This window comes from Helianthus annuus, chromosome 11, assembly GCF_002127325.2.
Source record: "Helianthus annuus cultivar XRQ/B chromosome 11, HanXRQr2.0-SUNRISE, whole genome shotgun sequence".
NCBI lineage: Eukaryota > Viridiplantae > Streptophyta > Magnoliopsida > Asterales > Asteraceae > Helianthus > Helianthus annuus.
Genome location: NC_035443.2, coordinates 165,978,024 through 166,000,912, shown reverse-complemented (window position 1 = coordinate 166,000,912; position 22,889 = coordinate 165,978,024). Strand labels below are relative to the sequence as shown.

The following is a 22,889-nucleotide window of genomic DNA, read 5'->3' as shown; positions in this document are numbered from 1 at the left end:
AACCCAGGATACCACAGTGGAAATGGGAAGAAATTTCAATGGATTTTGTTACTGGCCTGCCTAGATCCCAGCGTGGGAATGATACTATTTGGGTGATCGTTGATCTACTCACAAAGTCTGCTCATTTCTTGGCTATCAAAGAAACGGATAAGTTCTCTACATTAGCAGACATCTACTTGAAGGAAGTTGTTTTGAGGCACGGGGTGCCCACCTCTATTATTTCGGATCGCGATGCACGATTCACTTCAGAATTATGGCAGGCAATGCACAAAGCTTTTGGCTCTCGATTAGACATGAGCACAGCTTATCACCCTCAGACGGATGGGCAGTCTGAACGCACTATTCAAACCTTAGAAGACATGCTTCAGGCATGTGTTATCGATTGCGGCAACAGCTGGGAAAAGCACCTCCCGTTAGTGGAGTTTTCGTACAATAACAGTTACCACACCAGCATACAAGCCGCTCCATTCGAGGCATTGTACGGGCGTAAATGCCGGTCACCTCTCTGTTGGGCAGAGGTGGGGGATAGTCAGATTACAGGTCCAGAAATGGTAGTTGACGCTACTGAACGAATTGCACAAATACGACAACGCATGGCGGCAGCTCGCGACCGCCAGAAAAGCTACGCGGATAAGCGTAGGAAGCCATTGGAATTTCAGGTCGGGGACCGGGTTTTACTTAAAGTCTCACCCTGGAAGGGTGTGGTTCGATTTGGTAAACGAGGCAAGCTCAATCCACGGTATGTTGGACCGTTCGAGATCATAGAAAGAATAGGCAATGTAGCCTATAGACTAAACCTACCAGCTGAACTCGGTGCAGTTCACAACGTATTTCACGTGTCGAATCTGAAGAAGTGTCTGTCAGATGAGACCCTCATAATTCCATTGAAAGAACTCACTATCGACGAGCAGTTGCACTTCGTCGAGGAACCTGTAGAAATCACGGACCGGGATGTTAAGGTCCTCAAACACAAGAGAATCCCTCTTGTCCGAGTTCGTTGGAACTCCAAACGTGGCCCAGAGTACACCTGGGAACGTGAAGATCAGATGACAGGAAAGTACCCCCAGTTATTCGGAACCAATGCAACCACTACTGAGACTGAAGCTACTACTGCGGAATTTCGGGACGAAATTCCAAATCAACGGGGGGATGATGTGACACCCCAGGAAAACCAGTGAACAATACAGCTTACCTAGCTTCCTCAGTGAGTGCGTACCAAATTTCGGGACGAAATTTCTTTTAAGTTGGGGATAATGTGACAACTCGAATTTCCAAGATTTCCTATTTTGCATTCACGAGCATGTATTGTTTAGTGGTTTAATTGCACCAATAATTGGCTATGGAATTGTATACGTTTTAATACAATGAAGTGTATTGTGTAATTGTGCATGGTTATGTGTTAATTGTGATAAAGTTGTTAAATGCATAAACTTGGTGGTGAAACTGTGAAATTTATGTGAGATGGTGTGCTTGTGTAAGATATAGTAATTCAGGGTGTGTAGAGTAATTAGTGAAACTTATATGATACTTAACCCTAATCCTTCACTAAACCTCACACAAGAAACCAAAGCACGTACTTCACATTCTCTGGCAATCATCACCATCATCACTAGCAAGACATTCATCACTTTTGTTTCCACATTCTCTCTAGAATCATTCAAGGTAATTGCTTATTGATTATTGTATACTTGTAAACCCTAATTGATTGTTTAATTGTATCAATTCTTGATTCTTGATTATGTGTTCATGAAAACCCTAATTCTTCATATGATGCTCTCTGTGATTATTGATTTGATACTGATTAATATGATAATGTTATTGCTTAGTGTAGAATCGATTGCCTGATGAGTTTGATGCAGGATATGTAGAAATATTGATTGTTGTTTTGATCAGTACAATGCAAAGTATGTAATTAGGGTTCACGATCGTATGAGAACTAGAACGTAACTGTTACAATCAGTACAATGGAATCGAATATCTAATGAAATATGTTTGTCAGAGTTTTGTGTGAATCATGCCTTGAATCCGAGCTTTGATTGTACAAGTTTGAGTTTTTGCATCATAGTCTTGTCCGAATTTTGATGAACATGGCATCTGGTCCGAGTTTTCTAATAACAAGCATGTCCGACCTTTTTGTATGTGCATATGTCCGAGTTTCATGTGAGCCACACTCCCATGTCCGATCTTTAACCTTAGTTAAGGAGGGTCCGAGTTTTAGAAAGGGCAGCCCCTACCCTAGTCTGAGTTTTATATAAAACATCAAAAGGATCCGAGTTTCTTGTCAAGTATGCTGTCCGAGTTTTGTAATGATGCAAGGGGTCCGAGTTTGTGACCCACTACCTTGTCCGACCTTTACACTACATAAGGGGTCCGAGTTTCTTGGCCACACCCCATGGTCCGACTTTTAAACCCCCCATGTTCTGTCCGACCTTTAACCCCCCTCACACACACATGGTCCGAGTTTTGAACAGGGGAAACCCCCCCCCCCACACACACTTGTCTGAGTTTTAGAAGGGCAAGGCCCTGTCCGATGTTGTGTGATGATCACTTTGAAGCAATGAACTGCATGTTATATAATGTTAAAACTGTTAAGCTGTGTTTGACACTTTGTTAAATCCCTGACTTCGTTAAACTTGTGAAGTTTAATAACGATGTTAATATGTTAAGTATGTTAACGGTGGCAATTAGGTTAACATCCACGTTAGATTTAACTGTGTAATCAAAGACACGACACATAAATTATGTGAATACGATTAACTGTTTACGTGACGTATGATTCTATATATGATCGTATGATACTGAATACAACTGTATAATCTTGCGTGTATGAATCATTCTGTGTGATATCATCCTGTACACAATAAGCACACAAAACACAGTTACTTGATTATCAATGACTTGCAAACCCTAATTTGATGCAAACACTTACATCGTATCATGTGCAACATATCCTAGGTCGTGTGTAACGGACTTAGACATTTGATAAACCCTAGAGCATAGCATACCGAGCAAACCAAGGTGAGTTCACACAGCCAAGGCATGGGATTCCCGGGTGGGAATTGGGTTGGAGGAATTGAATTGGATAATTACTCGTACTTACACTATTGCTAGACTATAGACCATCGTCCTCAGGTTAGTCAGGACACTTACGTAAATCCTACGTAAACTAGTATCTACCATTGTCTCCCAGGTCGGGAGGACACTTACGTAAAACCTACGTAAACTAATACCTACTACTGTCTTCCGGGTCGGAAGGACACTTACGTAAATCCTACGTAAACCCCACACGTACCACTGTCCTCGGGGAAGGGCACTCACGTAAATCCTACGTGTCCTTGTACGTATTCCTGTTCTCGGATTAAGAAGAACACATGGTCGCCAATAGTTTAGTAAGTATAAACATGGGAAGCCCCCATTAGAAAGGTTAAACGTGGGAATCCCCCACTGGAAATAAATATATAAATACGGGAAACCCTCACTATTAGTACATGCATATGTGGGAAGCCCCCACCAAATGAACATACGTATTACTGTTACGAACTTACTTTCTGTGAACTCGCTCAACTAGTTGTTGACTCTCTGTTGCATGCCTTGCAGGTCGTTAGGAACATGGAGCTTGCACAGGGAGGAGCAGGTCGTTGTGGTGCATGGATCTTGAATGCTTAATTAAACACTTATGACATTTCATACATTATTATTTATGTTGGGTTTACTTACATGCTTCCGCTACTTATACAAAGTTTGGTTTTGAACATCAATCATGTCGTGATGAATTACATTATCTACTTTTATTATTAAATGTTGTGTTCGATATGATTGGTGGCTTGATCCTGGTCAAGTCACGCTCCAAAGCGGTGATATTCCGCGTGTGGATTTTGGGGGTGTGACAATATCAGTAATATTAAAAAAAATCATTAAAAGTTAAATTAAAGAAATATGTTTAAGGTTAAAGTAAATATAATAGTAATCTATTGTAATTATAAAATGATAAAAGTATGGAAAAAACTATCTATATTATTATATAAATTAAATTTCTATTCATGTACTTACCAATTATACTTGTTGACGCCGCGCATTGCGGCAAAACGGAAAAAATGATAATGTAAAACAAACATTATTTGAAAATGAATTATGTTGCTTAGAAAGCCAAACTAATAGAATCAGTTCAGCTTATCATCGTATTATTCGATGATACCAAATAAACAGTTAATTTTGAATACAAATTCGTTTTTAACAAAACTTATACCATAATGTCGAGGAAAAAAATTAATGAACGTAGTTTGTTAAAGAGATATCAAATTAATTGATAAAGGAAATATAATTTAAAAAAAACGAAAAGGGTTTATTAGAAACAAAAAACAAATGATAAAGGAAATATGCTTTAAAAAAAAGAAGAAATACGTTAAAACTTAAAAAAAATATATATATAATGATAAAGTATTATAATATTAAATAATAACATATTAAAAAGCTATATATCAATATAAAAATAAAACCAAGAGTTAAGTGTTATTTACATCCTTGTGGTTTGTCCACTTTTGCTATTTCAGACTAAATTTCAAAATTGCACCATTTTCCTTCCTGACATTCTCAAAACGTGTCATTTTAGTCCAAAAAACTAAGCACAGTTAAAAAAACTTTGTTATCTCAGGGACAAAAATGATATTCTATTCTAGATTTTTTGGACTGAAATGGCACATTTCGATAATGCTAGAGAGGAAAATGATACAATTTTAAAATTTGGTCTGAAATAACAAAAGTAGACAAACCATAGGAACGTAAATGACACTTAACTCTAAAATCAATATTCATTGCCACTTTCTAATTATATATATTAAATTAATATACAATATTGAAATAATAATAATAATATTGAAAAGAAGTATAGATTATTTTAAAAACAAAACTACTATCCATACTCACTTTCTATCTATATATATTATTAATAATAATAATAATAATAATAATAATAATAATAATAATAATAATAATATTGAAAAGAATTACATATTATTTTAAAAACAAAACTAATATTCATACTCACTTTCTATTTATATATAAATATTAAATTAGTATACGAGTTTCTAGGACCCCTGTGTTGCGACGAGATAGTTAAACCGAATAAAAAATATACGTAAAAGTGTTGAACCACGCAGTGCACGCATGCACGTTACGGTCTGTTAACTCGACAAACTTAGACCGAAACATAAAATATTAACGTATAAAAGAATAACTATGAAACGCGCGCACATATATACATACATACAGACACATGTTGTATATATATAGGTTGAATGATAAGTAATATGTACTTTATTTACAAAACCTAAATTAAAAAATGGTAGGCAATGTCATTAAACGAATAATATATATTTTATTTACAAACCTAAATTTAAAAAAAAAATATATGATAGGCAATGCCATTAAATCGAACAGAAAATAGACGTAAAAACATCGAACCACACATGCACGTAGCGGCGTGTTAACTCGCTAAATTTAGAACGTAAAACATTAAAGGACAAAAGAATAACCTAGTTATTGTCACACTCTGATTTCCGGTGGACCCAATCGGTGGGTTTATGCGTGACGATTGATAATAGTTTCAGAATTTGCAGCGAAAGATAGAGTAATAAAGTAATAAACATAAAGGCTTGAAATTTAATAAATAAAATTTATAATAAGTTGTTCGATACAATTCCCACAAGGTAGGATTGAAATAAAACAAGTTAGGACATCATAGGCCTTTAAACAATGGAGTCGTAAATTCCAAGGTTTTTTCTTAACCAGACCGTTTCCAGCCTATAATCAAGGCTCGTTGCCTATAGTTAATCTTTTGAAAATACGTCAGTTTTCACTAGTATATACAATTAACCGACTCGTTTTAAAAATCATTTTATATATTATGATAACTCGTGGGTAATCATTTAATATTTCTTGGGATAGGTTTCTTATTACCGGTTTTACATGCTTGTCAATACAGTCGGGAACCAGAAATCTATGTCGGTACTTTGACCATAGTACACACCATCTTTAATATAACGTCTTCTGGGTGTATGCCTACTACTCCACATATATTTTATATGGCCATTCCTAATTGATAAGTCGGGATGTCCAGACACGGTACCATTAACCCCCAAGTGTTTAATGTTACTCAAGCAATACAAATTAACCGGGTTCTTACATTTATGAAAGAATTTGCCCATTTATATAACACCCGTTCCAAATGGCTAATGTCATATCCTAAGTTTTCAAATAAATTAGGCTAAGAGTACTGAAGAAACACTAGATAAATGACCGGAATCAAATTATCTAGGGGGTTAGGTTCTGCATAAAGGGTGGTTCTCTCTCGTTTGATTGGAAGGGACAGATCTTCTTCTCCGGTGAACACTGCAAAACAGAGCACCGTTAGCCTCGTCAAGGGGAGAAGGGAGGTTCTCTCCTTGACCCGACTCCGGCGTGAGAATAAGTATGTGTTTATGAAGAAGAAGAAGTATTGACGAAGTAAGTGTAACTTCAAGTTCATACCTGAATTATTCTCATATTTATAGCCGGGAATTTGGGCGGGAAAACTCGTTGTTGAAATATTAGCGGAAGATGCTAAATCCGTAAGCGGTTATTTTCCCTCTGTTAATTCTCTTGATCGGATTGTGAGAGCACACGGATCGCGATCTTAATCAAAGGCTGAGGAATTGCCACGTGGAAAGTGGTCAAGTGGAGGTTTCTCTCCAATTCTATGCCATCATCGTGATTTCAGGATGGCCTGGGGTGATGACACGTGTCCCAGACGATTATAACCGTCTGGTGGTGCATGATTGAGTCTTCTAGACGATTATTGCCATAATCCAGTGTGACTCTTTACTGTGTGGTATCAGCTTAGTAAATAATACCCAAGTCTGGGTATCATTAAGCGGAAATGTTTATCTGGGATTTTTATCCCTGTTTGTTATGGAGAATGGCGCGAGGACTTATTAACTTCCTCTTGGCGCGCAGGTATTAGTTGTTGCCTTCCTCTCAAGTTCTCTTTGTTGGACCAGTGCGCGGTCGCGCAAGGTCTAACGAGGGTTAAAGAGCAAGGTTCTGGTATGGTCTCAAGTACTTAATATGAGGCTTTTGGGACCTTACCCCTTCAAGTACTTATCTTTGCGTAGCAGTAAATTCGTAAGTTTACTTCTTTGAAGCAAAGCCGTAAATCAAGTTGTATATCCTAAGCACGATTATCTGGAGGGCTCTATAGTCCGGAATAAAACAGATTTACTATCCGTTAGAATGTTCACGAGTCATTGGTAAGTTTTTGACTTGACCCGTTACTTAGAATTTTCGTTCAGTTTCGCTAGATTAAGCGTTGACCGGATAGAATGTGGTTTATACCCATCCGAGTGCAAAGCCTTGTTGGATGCGAGTTTTTTAACCAAACATTCTTATTTGAGATGGTTTTGAAAGGTTTTAACCCAATTCGACTAGTTTATATATTTTATATTATTTAAACTAGTCGTATGCGTAAATATGGCATCGGGAGGTCGAATAGGTCCATCACGAGTCTGTTATGTCAAAACATATTTTAAAATATTATATAATAGGTTTTGAGGTCAGATTATATGCCTCTTAAGTTTTAAAACCATTTTTACACCATAAGGGCATTTTTGACATTTTTAAAAGTATATAGGTGATTTGTCAATTGACCCTTCAAATGATATGACCAGAAGTAAGGATGTTCAAAACCGGATATCCGAAAATTCGGATATCCGAAAATTTCGGATACTAGATTTCAGTATCCAAATCCGTATCCGAAATTTCGGATATCCAATCGGATAGTGAATCGGATATCCGAATACCCGATTTTTATTTAATTTATATTGTTTATTATGGTTTTTATATTCAGAACCAGATAGTTTCGGATATCCGAATATTAGTTTTTGGATATTTTTTGGATATTTCGGATATTTTCGGATATTTTCAGATACTTCGGATATTCGGATATCCGAAAAAAAATAAAAATTAAAATTTCGGATATCCAAAATATCCGAAAATTTTTAAAATCACTATCCGAATCCGAATCTGAAAATTCGGATATCCGAAATTTCGGATTCGGATATTAGATAATTCAGATCGGATTTTCGGATACGGATAGTTGTGAACACCCCTAACCAGAAGGTATAACCTCAAGGGGTTATTCCCTATAATATAATGGTCACATAACATGCCTTGATTGAGTTTCAAAGTAGACCAAACGGGTCAGAATCGAAAGTCAAAACAAAAGTCAATTTGCTTGACTTTCGATATAAGAATGAGTGCTAAACTGAGTATGAGGAGTTGGCCATGTCAAAATAGGTTTTATAAAGTTAGATAAACTGTTATAATGTCAAAACATGTGATTTAGATACTTAGAAGTGCATATATTGCAAAATGCATAAATTTGAGTTTTGACTTTTATTTGGAACATGCATGACTGGTCATTTCGCCTACTTAACGTGATATTCAGAGGGTATAATCGCAGGGGATTAATGCTCTCATTATTAAGATCACGTAGGAAAGTTCAATCCAAACTTTGACTTGACTGAATTGGTTAAAACTGAAAGTCAAACTAAAAAGTCAAATTGTTTGACTTTTAGTTGATAACTAGCTATATATTTGAAATTGAGTAAAAAGGAAGGGCTTACTAGACTTGATGACTACTGAGAACTCTTAGAATGTAGCTCCTAAGCCCAGAGAAGCTTCAAGAGAAAGATTTAGAGTATAATGTGAAGGTGTGACTAAAATGTTCAATAAAGGCTCCTATTCATACTTGAGAACGGATCACAAGGTGGTGCCAAGTGTTTCCAGGAGCTCTGGTGTGCTGATTACTAGTGTGCTGATTAATGTCTCAATAGGTGGAAGAAGGAGAGTTAAGGTGGCAAGAATTGGAGATAGGTGGCACCAAGAGAAGAAGGTTGCTACTAACATGTTATTTGTTGTCAGTGCGCCTCTTACGGACCGTAAGAGGTGAAGCCTTAAGGTCCGTAAGGAGTTTCACCGCCTTACAGTTTCAAACATGCTTACGAACCGTAAGCATAAGACCCTTACGGTCCGTAAGGACCTAAGGTGCCCAATTTATTTGAGTTCCCTCACGGTCCGTAAGGGACCCCAAAAATAGGATTTTGCAGTTTTAGTCCCTCGAATTTGATTCAACCCCTAATTTGACGATTTTGGTCCCTCTCCTTCCACAAATCAGAAATTATACGGAGAGTTTGGACACGTGTTGTTTTATAGTTCGATATAAATATTCGAGATGTTACAGTTATTTATATTGAATAACAAATAATATGGTTTGGATGACTCTACAAAAAAAAGTTTATTTACAATGGTTTTCTACACATGTGTTGTACAACATAACCCAAAAAAATAAAGTCGTATTTTACATCGATAAGAAAACAAAAAAACAAATACCAATACCGACTCGGAGTACGCTGACACCGATTTCTGATAGCACCGATACCCTGTTATAACGATTCCGATAACACATATACCAGTTTTGATGGCACCAATACTGGTAACGATGTTCTACGGTCACCGTATCGCTGTTTTTAATACAACTCTTTTATCCATAAAATTTATATTAGAATTTCGAGAGAGAAATATGTGCTTAATGTGGAAAATAAAAACTAATAGATATATAAAGTTATGTGCTCAAAGTGCAAAAGGAAAACCTTGGTGGCCAAATTAGGAAAAACAAAACCTTATTACTATTCTCAAAAGGAAAAGAAAAACCTCGATGACCAAATTATAAAAACCAAAACATTATGTAAAACTTTGATGGCCTGATTAGAAAAGAGAAAAACTTCACTAAAAAAGGTTGGTGGCCTAAATTAGAAAAAAAGAAAGTTCACTATCCGTAGAGTTATTTTTTTTCCCGCCTATTTTTTCTATATATTTTTATTAATTAAATAAATAATAAATTAATATTAAATTTTATCTTACTTTGAATTTCGAATAGAATGCTTCTATTTTTCTATTAAAATATCATCTTCAAATTTAAATTGTTAATTTACGATTTTTAGATAAAACACATTACATATCATGAAAACCAAACATTGTATTAATATATTATTGTAATATAACTTTTTTATCTTTTTATAAAATTAGATTTATTCAACCCGTGAAATACACAGGGTTTTAAAAAGAACTATTTTTATAATTTATTATACTAAATTACATTTATTTAACCCGTGTATTGCACGGGTTTTTTAAATATGTAATTTTTTTATTATTTGGTATATAAAATTAGATTTATTCGATAACATTATATTATTCAACCCACATAATACACAGGGTTTTAAAAGATATCTTTTTTTTATTATTTCGTATATAAAATTATATTTATTCAACCCGTACAATACACATAGTAGATAAAAATATAACTTTTTTTTATTATTTAATTATGTAAAACTGTAGTTATTCAAACTGTGTAATAAACGAGGTTTTATAAATATATCGTTTTATTATTTAGTATACCCGTGTATTACACAGGGTTATAACCTAGTAATACTTAAAAGTAAATTACAATTTGCATTCACCGTAGAGTTACTTCTTAAATAATAATTAAGAGTAAATTATAATTTGCATTCATGTGGTTTGTGACACGATCAATATGAAACCATCATACTTATTTTTTGTTGCCTGAGTCTTTGTGATTTTATAATTCTAATACTATTTTGTCAACTGGACATTAGATTGACCAGACTAAGGGATCTATTTTAATGACGTCAATTAACATGGGGAAAATCAGGTGGCCAGATCTGAAGAAATGGGGAGAGTGAAAAGTGAAGGATATTGGTATTGTTTTGGCAATTTTTAGAACTAATGGATTGTAATGATTATTTTTAACAAACCACAGGACGAAAAATGTAACTAACTCTTTATTTATTTTAATTTTAATAACATGGGCATTATGGTCATTTCAAGTAAACTAACGGAATAACTGGATGGCGTTAGTGTGGGTGTACTGTAATAGTTACGAAAGTGAAACCACAGGGACTGTTTTTGCAATTTTTAAGCTAACGGACTGAAACAATGATTTTTGACAAATCATAGGGATAAAAAACGCAATTAACTCTTTTAGTTATGTATTTCTATTTTTATTTTAAAGAAGTTTATTTTTAATAAAACATTTGACTTTATTTAAATTAAAGAATTAAAAAAAATAGTAGTTACTAGCTAATGGATACTTTAAGCCAAATTTGACGTTGCATGTAATGATTAGTCAAGACTAGGGTACTTACCCTTAAATGCCCCTCACTCTCTAAATATCTGGGTCTAGCAGTGTTATCCCATAGTTGTATTATTCTGAAGTTAAAAAAAAATGTATCTTCAACTTTTATCAACCAAGTCTTCTAAGCTTGATTTTTTTTACAATAATTCTAAGATTTGATTTTCTAAATATTCAGTTTTAAATCATCTACATGGGTTAAAACTAAAACCTAACAATCTCCTTATTTGATGGCTACGAACATTTACTTTAGTAAATACTTAGATATAAGACTCTCATTGTCAAAAATACTAACTTTGAAATATACATGCCTCCTTATGTTTTCTATCAATCTTAAGATCTCGTGCTTCATTTGGTATTTTATTTATGAGAGTAAACTTTCATTTTCGTCCTTGTGGTTTGGTCACATTTGTCATTTTCATTCAAAAAGTTTTTTTCCCGCATATGAGTCATCAAGGTTTCCAAATCTTCCATCTTCTCCGGCCACCATCTAATCGTCTTCTCCGGCCACCATTTCTTCAACAAAACACCACCACCATCATCAACAAAACCGACGTCCAAATCTAACCAACCAAAACTCACAAAAAGTTGCATCTTTTCCTCTACTTCCGAATCAATTACATACAAAGGCACAATAACAAGTAAAAACTCTGTAACCCGTGCGAAACCCCCAACTTTTCTTGGACAAAATTCAATCGATTCGCGAGTAATTTCGAGATTACCTTGAGATTTCAGGGTTGCCATATAGTATCTTTTTGGTATCATAAGCTATACCTAGTGCATGTATCGCACGAATACTGTAAAGAACCGAATTGCTACCATCCGAAAGCCCATCACATGAGAATTCCCACGAGAAAACATCATCATTTATCATTTTTATTTAAACTGAACCTATTTATTTTCATCTCACGACGAAGTATTAACATATGATATTTTATTTTGTTATTTTTAACTCAAATCATAAATTTCTACACATTTTCAAATGAAATTTAATTCTGACAATGACCAAAGTACCTTGAGAGAGAATAGTCAATTGGAGTGGTCCATTTTTGTACCTCATCGGTCTTTTTATATTTGCTTTCTTTCCCTTTTTCTTTCTCTTTTTTTCTATTTTTTATTTTACTTTAATATGTATGTTTTCAATCTTAGCTTTTCTATTTTTATTAGTTTACTTTAATATGCAAGTTTTTAAAAAGTTCTTTAGCCATTATACATGTGAATTTCTATCAGGTAAAACAAGGTTCTGGGCCAATATATAAATTTACAATTGTGTAAATGTCTATCGGGTAAAAAAAGTTCTGGCCAATGCTCGTTTAACAAACATATTCTGTTTTGTTTTTTGTGTTTTGTATTTTGTTTTTTGTTTTTTATTTTAAAATTGTGTAAATGACTGAGAGATTCTGAACACCTATTTTCAAATTCAATAACTTTTTCCAGGTCATTATCGTTGCCCTTTTATCGATTTTGTTTTCGAGTTTAATGAAGAAAATATAACCTAAGGTAACATAGTCTTAGGGTTGGGAGTAAAAGTACTAATGAAATAAAATTATAAAGTAAATGAAATAATATTTAACGGTTATACAATAAAACACATCATAAATAAAATTTCGTGTAATTTAGACAAAAGGGTGATGTGGTGATAGACACATGATTCCCCTAGCATCATAGGACTAGGTTCGAATTTGCTTCCATTGTTTCATTCCATAACCTTTTGAATGCCACATGCTCGATGCAAACTGCGATTTGATCCAGATGGTTAGAAGGTTGTTGAGTTGACCCATGAGTTTTCCGGTAATGGGTTCTCATGGTTACCAAAAAAATAGTCACTTCTATATATATATGTCGGTTTTGCGAGTTTGATTTATTAACTAGAGGTTAACCATTTCGTTTCGAGAATTCTTGAAACCGTAGAGCATTGTGTGGTTCGAAAAAAGACCGTGGAACCAATAGACCGACCCATAGAGTATACACATTAAGCCCCCGTCTATAACAGAAAACTAACTTTGTGACCCCACTTAACTCGGGTGGGCTCAAAACTCTCACCTGTTTATGAACCTCGGGACTCTTGAAAGGGGTGTGCTAACTCGCTCATCAAGAAACGGTCCAGATTTTGTTTATACATGTCGGCACGAGTGTTGGTTAGTGTATCATGTTGGTTGCTAGAGATGCTAGTCTTGGATTCTAGTTCTACATCAGTGGAGTAATTGTTTTCTCGAGTATCCTGCATTGCAAGATCATCATACTCCTCATCTGATTTAGTTGACTCCTCATCAACTGACCCTTCCATCTGCAGACGATAAAGAATATAATGTTGTTACAATGATAATCCAAATATATGTATATAAAATGATTTAGATCTTTGAGTGATTTTAGAGTTGTAAGGAAACTGAACAAACAAGCATTCATTTCAAGTTTAACCGAACAAACAAACAATGAAACAAACACGAACATTTAAACGAACGAACAAGAACCCTTGAAACAAACGGATTTCCTTGTGTTCATTGGTTAAAAAAATATGTTTTTAATTTTGTTTATAAATGGATAAACGAATATACATGAAAAAATATATAATACTTAAAAGAGATAGCTTGCCAGAAAAAAATATTTAAAAATCTAAGGGTAAAGTACACGAACGGTCCCTGTGATTTACCAAATATTTGGATTTGGTCCCTTGTTCTCCAAAAGTACATGGAAGGTCTCTGTGGTTTGTACTAACACATTTAGCCCATAACTTGGACCTACAAAAATCTTTAGATTTGTGGTTTGGGGACTTTTTGCGTTACAAAGTGCAAACCACAAGGACCATCCGTGTACTTTTGAAAAGCTAGGGACCAAATCCAAAATTTTGGTAAACCACAGGGACATTTTCTTTTCCTTTTTTTTTGAACGGCTAACATAATCAATCATGGGCACTCTCGGAGCACCCAATGGACCAAATGGAGTACTCCGAGAGTAACCCGAGTCCACCACCAATTCTGGGGAAAACCCGGTAACCCACCCGCCGGTAGGCATGACGGTGAAATTACCGGTAAAACCCGGTTGGCTCAAGGATTGAACCCAGGTTTCCCTGGGTCTCCTATCACTGCCCACCAGTGCCTCTCTCTGCACCAAATGAGAGTTGAACCTGCATCTCCCAAGAGAAATGCAAGCCTTCCACCACTTGATCTAGAGATCATTGGCTTCTTTTCCCATTTTCAGTTTAAGGTATTAATATACATTAAAAACATTTAATATATATAATATTTGTACATAAGCCAACATACATGAATGAAGTATCGAACATTCATGTATGTAAATGAACAAACCAGAAGCGTGTTCATGTTCATTTGTTTAACCTATGCAGTTAATATCGGTGATATATCGGTCATATCGGTCCCTTAGTAAAATATTAGTGTCAAATATCGGTCAAAATATCGGTACCGATATTATCGGCGATATTGACCGATATTTGACCGATATAACCGATATATCATCGATATTTAACCGATATAACCGATATTTGACCAATATAACCGATATATCACTGATATATCACTGAATTATTGGTGTTAAATTGCTATATATATAAATTCTGCATTATATTAAAATTACCAATATCCCACCGATATCTCACCGAGATAACCTATATTTCGAATATCGGTCCTTGACCGATATCCGATATTTTACCGCATTAACTGCATAGTGTTTAACTAAATGAACATAAACAAATATCCCGTTGAATGGTTTGCAAAACAATCGGTCCGTTCACAGTTCTAAGCGGATCGAATGGTACCTCTTCATGCATATGTTCTTTGGCATTATCACTAAGATCTTCATCACTATCAACCTCACGCGTATCCTCCGCCTCTTCATCACTACCATACACCGACATCTCTTCTTTCAACTAAACCATTTAAACCTTATAACGTTAGAATCCAAGAAAAACATAAAAACGCCTTCCCGTTCAAATATTCAACAAAACGACACAATAATACAATATACCTCTTTATCGTGTCCTTCAGAAGCTTTAGGTGAACTACAACATGAAGAATAATATTTACTACCATTATCTGTAACGTCGCCTCTCGAGTCATCAACACTACCGGCATGACTCGTGCACCCGGCGTCCGTCGACCACGCACTAATTCCAAAGTTACCAAACTGTAAGTTAACCAATTCCGACTTTCCAACACGCAACGGTCCATACATTGGAACACCTAACCCGTCATCCGCAGACCACGCTTTCGAAACCGAGCCATCGTTATTCAAAAGCGCCATTAACCGCCTTGAAGAGTCTTGTCTTTGAATCAGTTGAAACATTCCTTTCGAGCCAACTGAATTCGCCACACACTGGTTTCTATACTCTTCGTCAACTACAAAAACCGTGTTAGTGGCGGAATCGTAAAGCGGCTCGCCAGCTTCGCGTCTTCTTAAGCAGCTGAAAACCGTCGCGTGTATTGCGGCAACGCTTTTATCGACATTTGTGTTGTTTATTTTAGGGACTAGATGTTTGTCTGCTCGATTGCATAAGTATTCTTGGATTGTTCTGATGTTTCTAATGTACTTTACGTATTTGTTCTTGGCTGGATCTAACGTCATATACTTTGCACGAACCGCGAATCGTTCCATGTGTTTGTCTTCATTTGTTATATATATCATAAACGGTATGATTGATGGATGTTTCTTCATCAACCCCATCTGCATATACATCATACATTGCATCAGACCTAAACTTTAGCTACATATTCAACATTAAAAAGCATTTTTATTTGAGTTAATTACATTTTTCGTCCCTGTGGTTTGTTGAAAATAACCATTACAGTCCATTAGTTTAAAAATTGCCAAAACAGTACCAGTACTTTCACTTTTGTAACAATTGCAGTCCACCTCTATTAACCTTATTCAATTTACCGTTAAGTTTTTAGTGAAAAAACTAAAATAGCCCTATGCTAGAAAAACTATAAAAAAATTGGGGTATTTCATTCACAAGGACGAAAAGACTAAAATAGGGGTAGTTCAACAAACCACATGGACGAAAAACGTAATTAACTCTTGTTTTTTTATATTTTTTTTAACATAGGGGTCTTTCAGTCTTTTCACCAAAAATTTAACGGTAAATTGGATGGGGTTAACGGAGGTGGACTGTAATTGTTACAAAAGTGAAAGTACTGATACTGTTTTTGCCAATTTTTAAACTAATGAATTGTAATGGTTCTTTTCAACAAACCACAGGGACGAAAAACATAATTAACTCTTTATATTTCTACTACATACCACAAAGTTGAGGCTCAAATGGACACCCTCCACAATAACCGACTCTTTCCGTTCTTCCCATGCGGTTATAAGTCGATCGAGACTATCAATAACCATCTCACTTTGTGCCTTAAATCCCTCGATGGCCATTTGTTTAGGGCTTATCAAGTCAACTGTGGTCAAACTAGAACCTTCCTTTGACGCGGGTTGACTTGTAGAAGTGTCAAATGCACCGCTGACCTCTTTCTTAGCTTTTCTTTTGGCCTTAGCTTCGGAAACCGCCACTGGATCTAAATGTTCGCCTGCGTGGTATGTAGAAGACCATAGGAGAGGATTTTGATTTTCATCAACAAAGCTTCTCATCATATGCCGTATGGTATCTGTCGATATAACGGTTGTGATCCCTAACCTACTAGCCTGCAGATTATAAGAATTGACTCGTAACAAAAATTTAATTATGCAAACTACATAAAAAGAAAGAAACGTATATCAAGCTCAAAAAAGTAGGCCTGCAAATGAACGGAACGAGCATGAACATATGCATGTGCGTGTTCGTTCATTTAACTTTAACTGAACACGAACACGAACGCATTTTTTTGTTCATGTTCGTTTATTAAGAAAATGGGCATGTTCGTGTCCGTTTATGTTCGTTTGTCTAAAACCTAAATGAACAGTTCATGAACACAAACAAACAAACTTAAAACGAACATAATTTAACAAACAATAAACAACAAAAATGAACATAATTGAACAAAAATAAATGCACACAATTGAACATAATTGACTAAACATAAACAAATATAAAGGGAACTTTTATATAAATTGGTGACTAATAACGATAGATTTCATTAGAAGACCCATTCTTATGCTAGAAAGCCCAATTATCAATTAGTTATATTTATATAAGTAGCTAGAAAGTTCCGTTTATGTTTAATATTTATATATCAATATAACTACTTATGTATTTAAATCGAAACGAACATGAACAATGAACATAAACAAATGTAAATAAACGAATATAAATGAATGAGCATAACCAAACGTTCCGAACATAAAAGAACGAACAAGATGTGTGTTCATGTTCGTTCGTTTAACTAAATGAACAAAAAACTGTGTTCATGTTCGTTCGTTTATTAAATAAAAGAACTTCCCGCCGAACAAGGAACAGTTCATGAACGTTCGGTTCGCTTACAGGCCTACAAAAAAGATCAAAAATTAAGACTTAATTGCTAACAAAAAAGAGAAAATGTTTACGAAGCAAGATGGATATATACCAGCAAAGCCGACAATGTAGATTTGCCACATCCACTAGTACCACATAGTAATACGGTAACCGATTCCTTCCTTTCACGTATTCTGAAAAATTAAGCTTGAAAGTATTAAACCTCCAATGCAGATTTTCATCATATGCAACTGTACAGGATTAATAACATATGAAAAAAGAAACAACTAGGGCTGCAAACGAACCAAACTTTAAGCAAACGGTTCGTGAACTATTTGGCTGGAAATTCATTTGTGTTCGTTCGTTTATGAAACAAACGAACATGAACAAGAAATTCCGTTCGTTTAGTTAAATGAACGAACATGAAGAGAGGCCACATTCATTCGTTTATGTTTGTGAACGTTTGGTAACGTGTTCGTCTATGTTCTACTGTGTTTGATAGTTCATTATTGTTTTTAGCTTTTATAGTTTATTTAAATACTTCAAAATTCCGACAAATAAAATATTTAATAAGTGTCAGTGTGTTGTATATTATATTCATGAATGCTTGTTTGTGTTCGTTTGTTTCCATTTGTGTTCATAAACATAAGTTTGCGTCCATTTGTGTTCATCAACATCCGTTTTCGTTCGTTGCCTAAAATTGACAAACAAACACAGACACGTTTATTTCCTTAACAAACGAACACGAACATAAAATCTTGTTCGGTAAGTGTTCATGAACACAAATATTTCTTAACAAACGAGCACGAACAAGGTCTAGAAACAACCATATGAAGTTATAAATACCTGCAGGCTAGAACAAAATCAGCTCTCTGATTCGGACCAACATACTTGTATTCAGACAGAGCATCACATACAACATCTACAAACTTGCTCCTCTTAATAACAACCGCTGTGCGTTTCATGTATGATTCGAAAGGTTTACCATCTTCCTCTAAAACCGTATGATTGCTTACATTCTTCTTATCAGACCGATTATCAACGTCACAACTGTTGTCTTTCTCAGGATGAAGTTTTAAAAAATCCTTTCCCCATTGAATCACACCTATATCAGGCAAACTGTCATCTGAGCATTTCGTTCTCATGATTTCAAAAACCCTCTTGCTAATCTGTAACAAAATTGGAACATATTCAGTGCAGGACTACATAAAGCATAAAATTAGCTAAATTGTAAGCAATGTATAGCCCTCATCGTCATACAAACACCACCTCCATCATCATACAGACATATGTCTTTGTCAGTGGTGTGCTCTGTCACATCTATCTCTTCCGTGTCAGTACAACGCATCATACAGCCCACATATGTTTTGTACGAAAACCAACTCACAGGACCAATACAAACATTATGACCGGCATGATCTATCAGCATCACACCTCATACGACCAGTATAACGTCTCAATAATGTGTAGTTAGTTTTTTTAAACTAATTCAAACTCTACACCGATTCCTAAATCTACATCAATGTCCACCATGAGACTAGAAACCTGAACCACTTGGGGAGGAACACCTTTTCTACACACCTAAATCTACATCAATGTCCACAATGAGACTACAAGCCCTTCGGTTGGTGTGTGGTTAGTATGTCAGTGGTGTGCGTATAGTCTCATCCTGAGCTATAGATTACAAGATGCAAGTAGATCGAAAAGGAATTTGAAAGCCAACATCAAGCCATCAAAAGAAAATTTAAATCCTCCAAAATATCTACAAGCATGAAGAATCAGGCAAAGAGGCTAAATTCCAGACAAGTTGCTTTCTAGCAAAGTCAAACAGAAACAATCATTTTCAATCCAACAACACAAAATCATATCAAATCTACAACTTATTTCCATATCAAATCTACAACTTGTAAAGCAGATTAGGTTATTAAACCTTGAAGAGAGGCTAAATTCCAGACAAGTTGCTTTCTAGTAAAATCAAACCGAAACAAACATCATTTTCAATCCAACAGTATAATTTCGTTATGATCTTAACTAATTTCACAAAAACATAAAATCATATCAAATCTACAATTTATTTTCATACTAGATCTACAATTTGCAGAAGAGATTTAGCATCGACTGAAAATTTAAATGTTATAAAATATCTATGAGAATCAGGCAAATTAGCTAAATTCCAGACAAGTTGCTTTCTAGAAAAATCAAACAGAAACGAACATCATTTTCAATCCAACAGTATAATTTCATTAATATCCTAACTTATTTCACAAAATCATATCAAATCTACAACTTGCAGAAAAATATTTCACAGCACAAATTCATACAAAATCTACAACTTATATCCATATCAAATCTACAATTTACAGAACAGACTAGGTTATATTAAACCTTGAAGGCGTGACGTGCTTTACATCCGATAAACTGCAAAGTGCTCTGAAGAACAGGACGAGTATATCGAAACGACGATTCTTCATGTCGTTTCGCTTCTTCATCCTCTTCCACTACTATATACAGCACTTTCTCCACCTCCGTCATCTCCGTAACTCCTCTGCAAACCCTAACAAACTGTTCATCACAATTAACATCATATTAATATAAATATAACACACAAGTAGATGAATCTAATGCGTTTCAAACTTTGCAACGTAATCGAACACGAGGATTGCTGCTTACGTAGAAGCTTCAGTTGTGAAAAGGAGGTAGAAACCGCCATTTTAGTGGCTTGTTGTTGAGGTATCGTCATGGTTAGGCAACTTGCTTACACGCATCAACGGATTTACCGATTCACGACCACGAGTCATCTCTCTCTCTCTAGATCTGTTGACTTTGACGGAGATCTGTTATCTATTGACGGCTGTTTTCCGATTTCCGTCATTTGTGACTCGGTAGTCGGTTTTGACGTTACGCGGACCTTTTTGAGTCAATAAGATTTTAATTGGACTAAACTGCAATTTTATCCCCTAGGGTTTAGACCAATTGGTACTCTGACCCTTCTAACGAAATAATTGCAATTTTACCCCCAACGTTGGGGTTATGTCGCACTTTTACCCCCCGACGTCAAGTTTGCTAACAGATCTGTTAACTTTAATGTAAAATGACTATTTTACCCTTTAATATTACCCCCCAACGTTCTTGTTATGTTGCATAATTACCCCTACAGGTAAATTACTAAAATGTCCTTTCTTATTACCCCTATACTTTGTGTTAAGAAGCAATATTACCCCCTGCAACTTCCAAAACCCTTCCCGCCACCACCCATATTCGATTATTATAAACCCCTGCTCTTAATAATCAACCCATTGATAACTTATGATGTATCATCATGCCACATAAAAGAAGCTATGTTTTAACACTTGCAGAACCAATCGAAAACACATCAACGCCATTAATAAACTCACATATTGATTCAATTCATATTGATTTAAAAGTTGTAACATAAAGGTTTCTGTAATTAGCACTAAAACCAACCCAAAACCAACATAAAATTTTTACAGACTTAGGGATCTAGGGTTTTTGCAAAAACCATCATACAACTGTGTGTTGTTTTTTTTATTGCCATGATCAGTAGCAAGCTTCATCCATTTTCTTGATTGCCTATGGCACATATCCGCCCACTGCAGCTCGTAAATACCATCTCGCCTGTTAAAAACATACAAAAACTATATGAATTAAAGAAACATAGAAATTGGATTCAGCAAATGGAGAATGCATAAAAGTATCAAATTCTTTTGTAAATCGATGATACCTTCACCGGAAATTGGATTCAGCAAATGGAGAATGCATAAAAGTAACATAACTAAATAAATAAAGTATTAGTATTTTTTAGCAGCTTACCGCTTCTGACAGATTCTGGTCTATTCCAAAACCCCTATGCAAACAAAGGGCAAGCTGATATTGTGCACGAACATCGCCACCAACAGAAGCTTGATATAACCATTTAACAGCCTCCTTCACATTAGGCAGTTCAGCTACATTTGTTGAAATAAAACATGTAAAATTTCAGGTCTAAGAATCCTAGAAATTCATGTTATGTTTTGGTGATCACATTTGCAACAAATATATATATATATATATATATATATATATATATATATATAATCAAGAATCTTGTTTTAAGACAAAAAAGACCACCCAGGATGTGATCACTGTCACGTTTATTTTCAGGTCTAATATACACTTCAATAGAACAAAAAAGATACTTGTTTTAAGACAAAAAAAACAACACACAAAACTTCCCATCAATTTGCATGTGAAAAAAATGTATATACAGTTATGTTAAACCCACCTACTTCTTTATATTGCTAAAACCCTAGATCCCTAATTCTGTGAGCTCAACTTCTTTATATTGCAAAAACCCTAGATCCTTAATTCATATTGCAAAAACCATCATACAACTGTGTTTCACACCTTATCTCATATGTAAGCATAATCATCAACAGATGCAAAAAGATCAATCAATATTGACATCCCAGTGAAGATTGAAGAACACCCAATACATCATTATAATGATAATAGTTGAAAATCAAATTCTTTTGTAAATCGATGATACCTTCACCAGAAAAATCGATGATACCTTCACTCATCTAATTCTAGAAAACAAAACAAAAAACAATTTTGATGATACCTTCACCGGAAAAATCGATGATGTCGTCGCTGAAGTTGTGACACCCGGCTTTTCAGGCCGTACCGTACAATTGTAATACATGTTGTGAATAGGTAACAGGGCTATAATTGACTGGTTAGGATGTTTATATGTGAAATTTAATGTGTTGATAAAATTAAACTTTGATGAAAATTATGTTGGCAATGGTAAGATAAACGCTTATCGCGTAAAGGTTAAAATGCGAAACGAACATCGGTGACCACCCGATCAGTGTTAAAATCCTAAAAATAATCTGTTACGATTAGAATAAATATTATAATCATATTCGTGAGGAAAAATAAATTAAAACGCTAAGAAACTCTATTTTTCGAGTTTAAGCGCATACCGCGCGATGCAGCGCGAATACCGACAAAATACTGTCAACACAACCCGTCAAGGCAGCTGAAAATCATTTTAGCAATAATTTGATAAGTTTATTCTTATAGAATGACGAAAACAAATAAAAACGCTTAAATTCTTATTTTTGCGATTTTAAGTGCGTAGCGCGCAGCACAGCGCGCATACTGCCAAATACCTACAACATAGCCAGTCCAGGCAAACAAAATATTGTTCCTTAATATTTTGGCAGGTTTATTTTTATAGAATGATAAAAA

At 35.0% G+C, this 22,889-nt stretch overlaps 1 protein-coding gene across 2 annotated transcripts; it reads right to left on the bottom strand.

Annotated features, from left to right (window-relative positions):
- Positions 1-12,759: 12,759 nt before the first annotated feature.
- LOC110890975 (P-loop NTPase domain-containing protein LPA1 homolog 2) lies at positions 12,760-20,555 on the bottom strand. 2 transcript variants are annotated; one of them, XM_022138636.2, is made up of 9 exons: positions 20,307-20,555; positions 20,022-20,198; positions 18,483-18,805; positions 17,749-17,830; positions 16,496-16,891; positions 15,224-15,919; positions 15,015-15,125; positions 13,286-13,529; positions 12,760-12,978 (listed from the first exon to the last, which is right to left on the bottom strand). In XM_022138636.2, exons 2-8 carry the CDS (start codon positions 20,166-20,168, stop codon positions 13,290-13,292), a joined length of 1,995 nt encoding a protein of 664 aa, XP_021994328.1. In that variant the 5' UTR covers positions 20,169-20,198; positions 20,307-20,555; the 3' UTR covers positions 12,760-12,978; positions 13,286-13,289. The 2 variants fall into 2 exon arrangements, with proteins under 2 accessions (XP_021994328.1, XP_035835929.1); XM_035980036.1 differs by lacking the exons at positions 12,760-12,978; positions 13,286-13,529 and adding an exon at positions 14,112-14,577 and having other exon boundaries at positions 14,933-15,125.
- Positions 20,556-22,889: the final 2,334 nt, after the last annotated feature.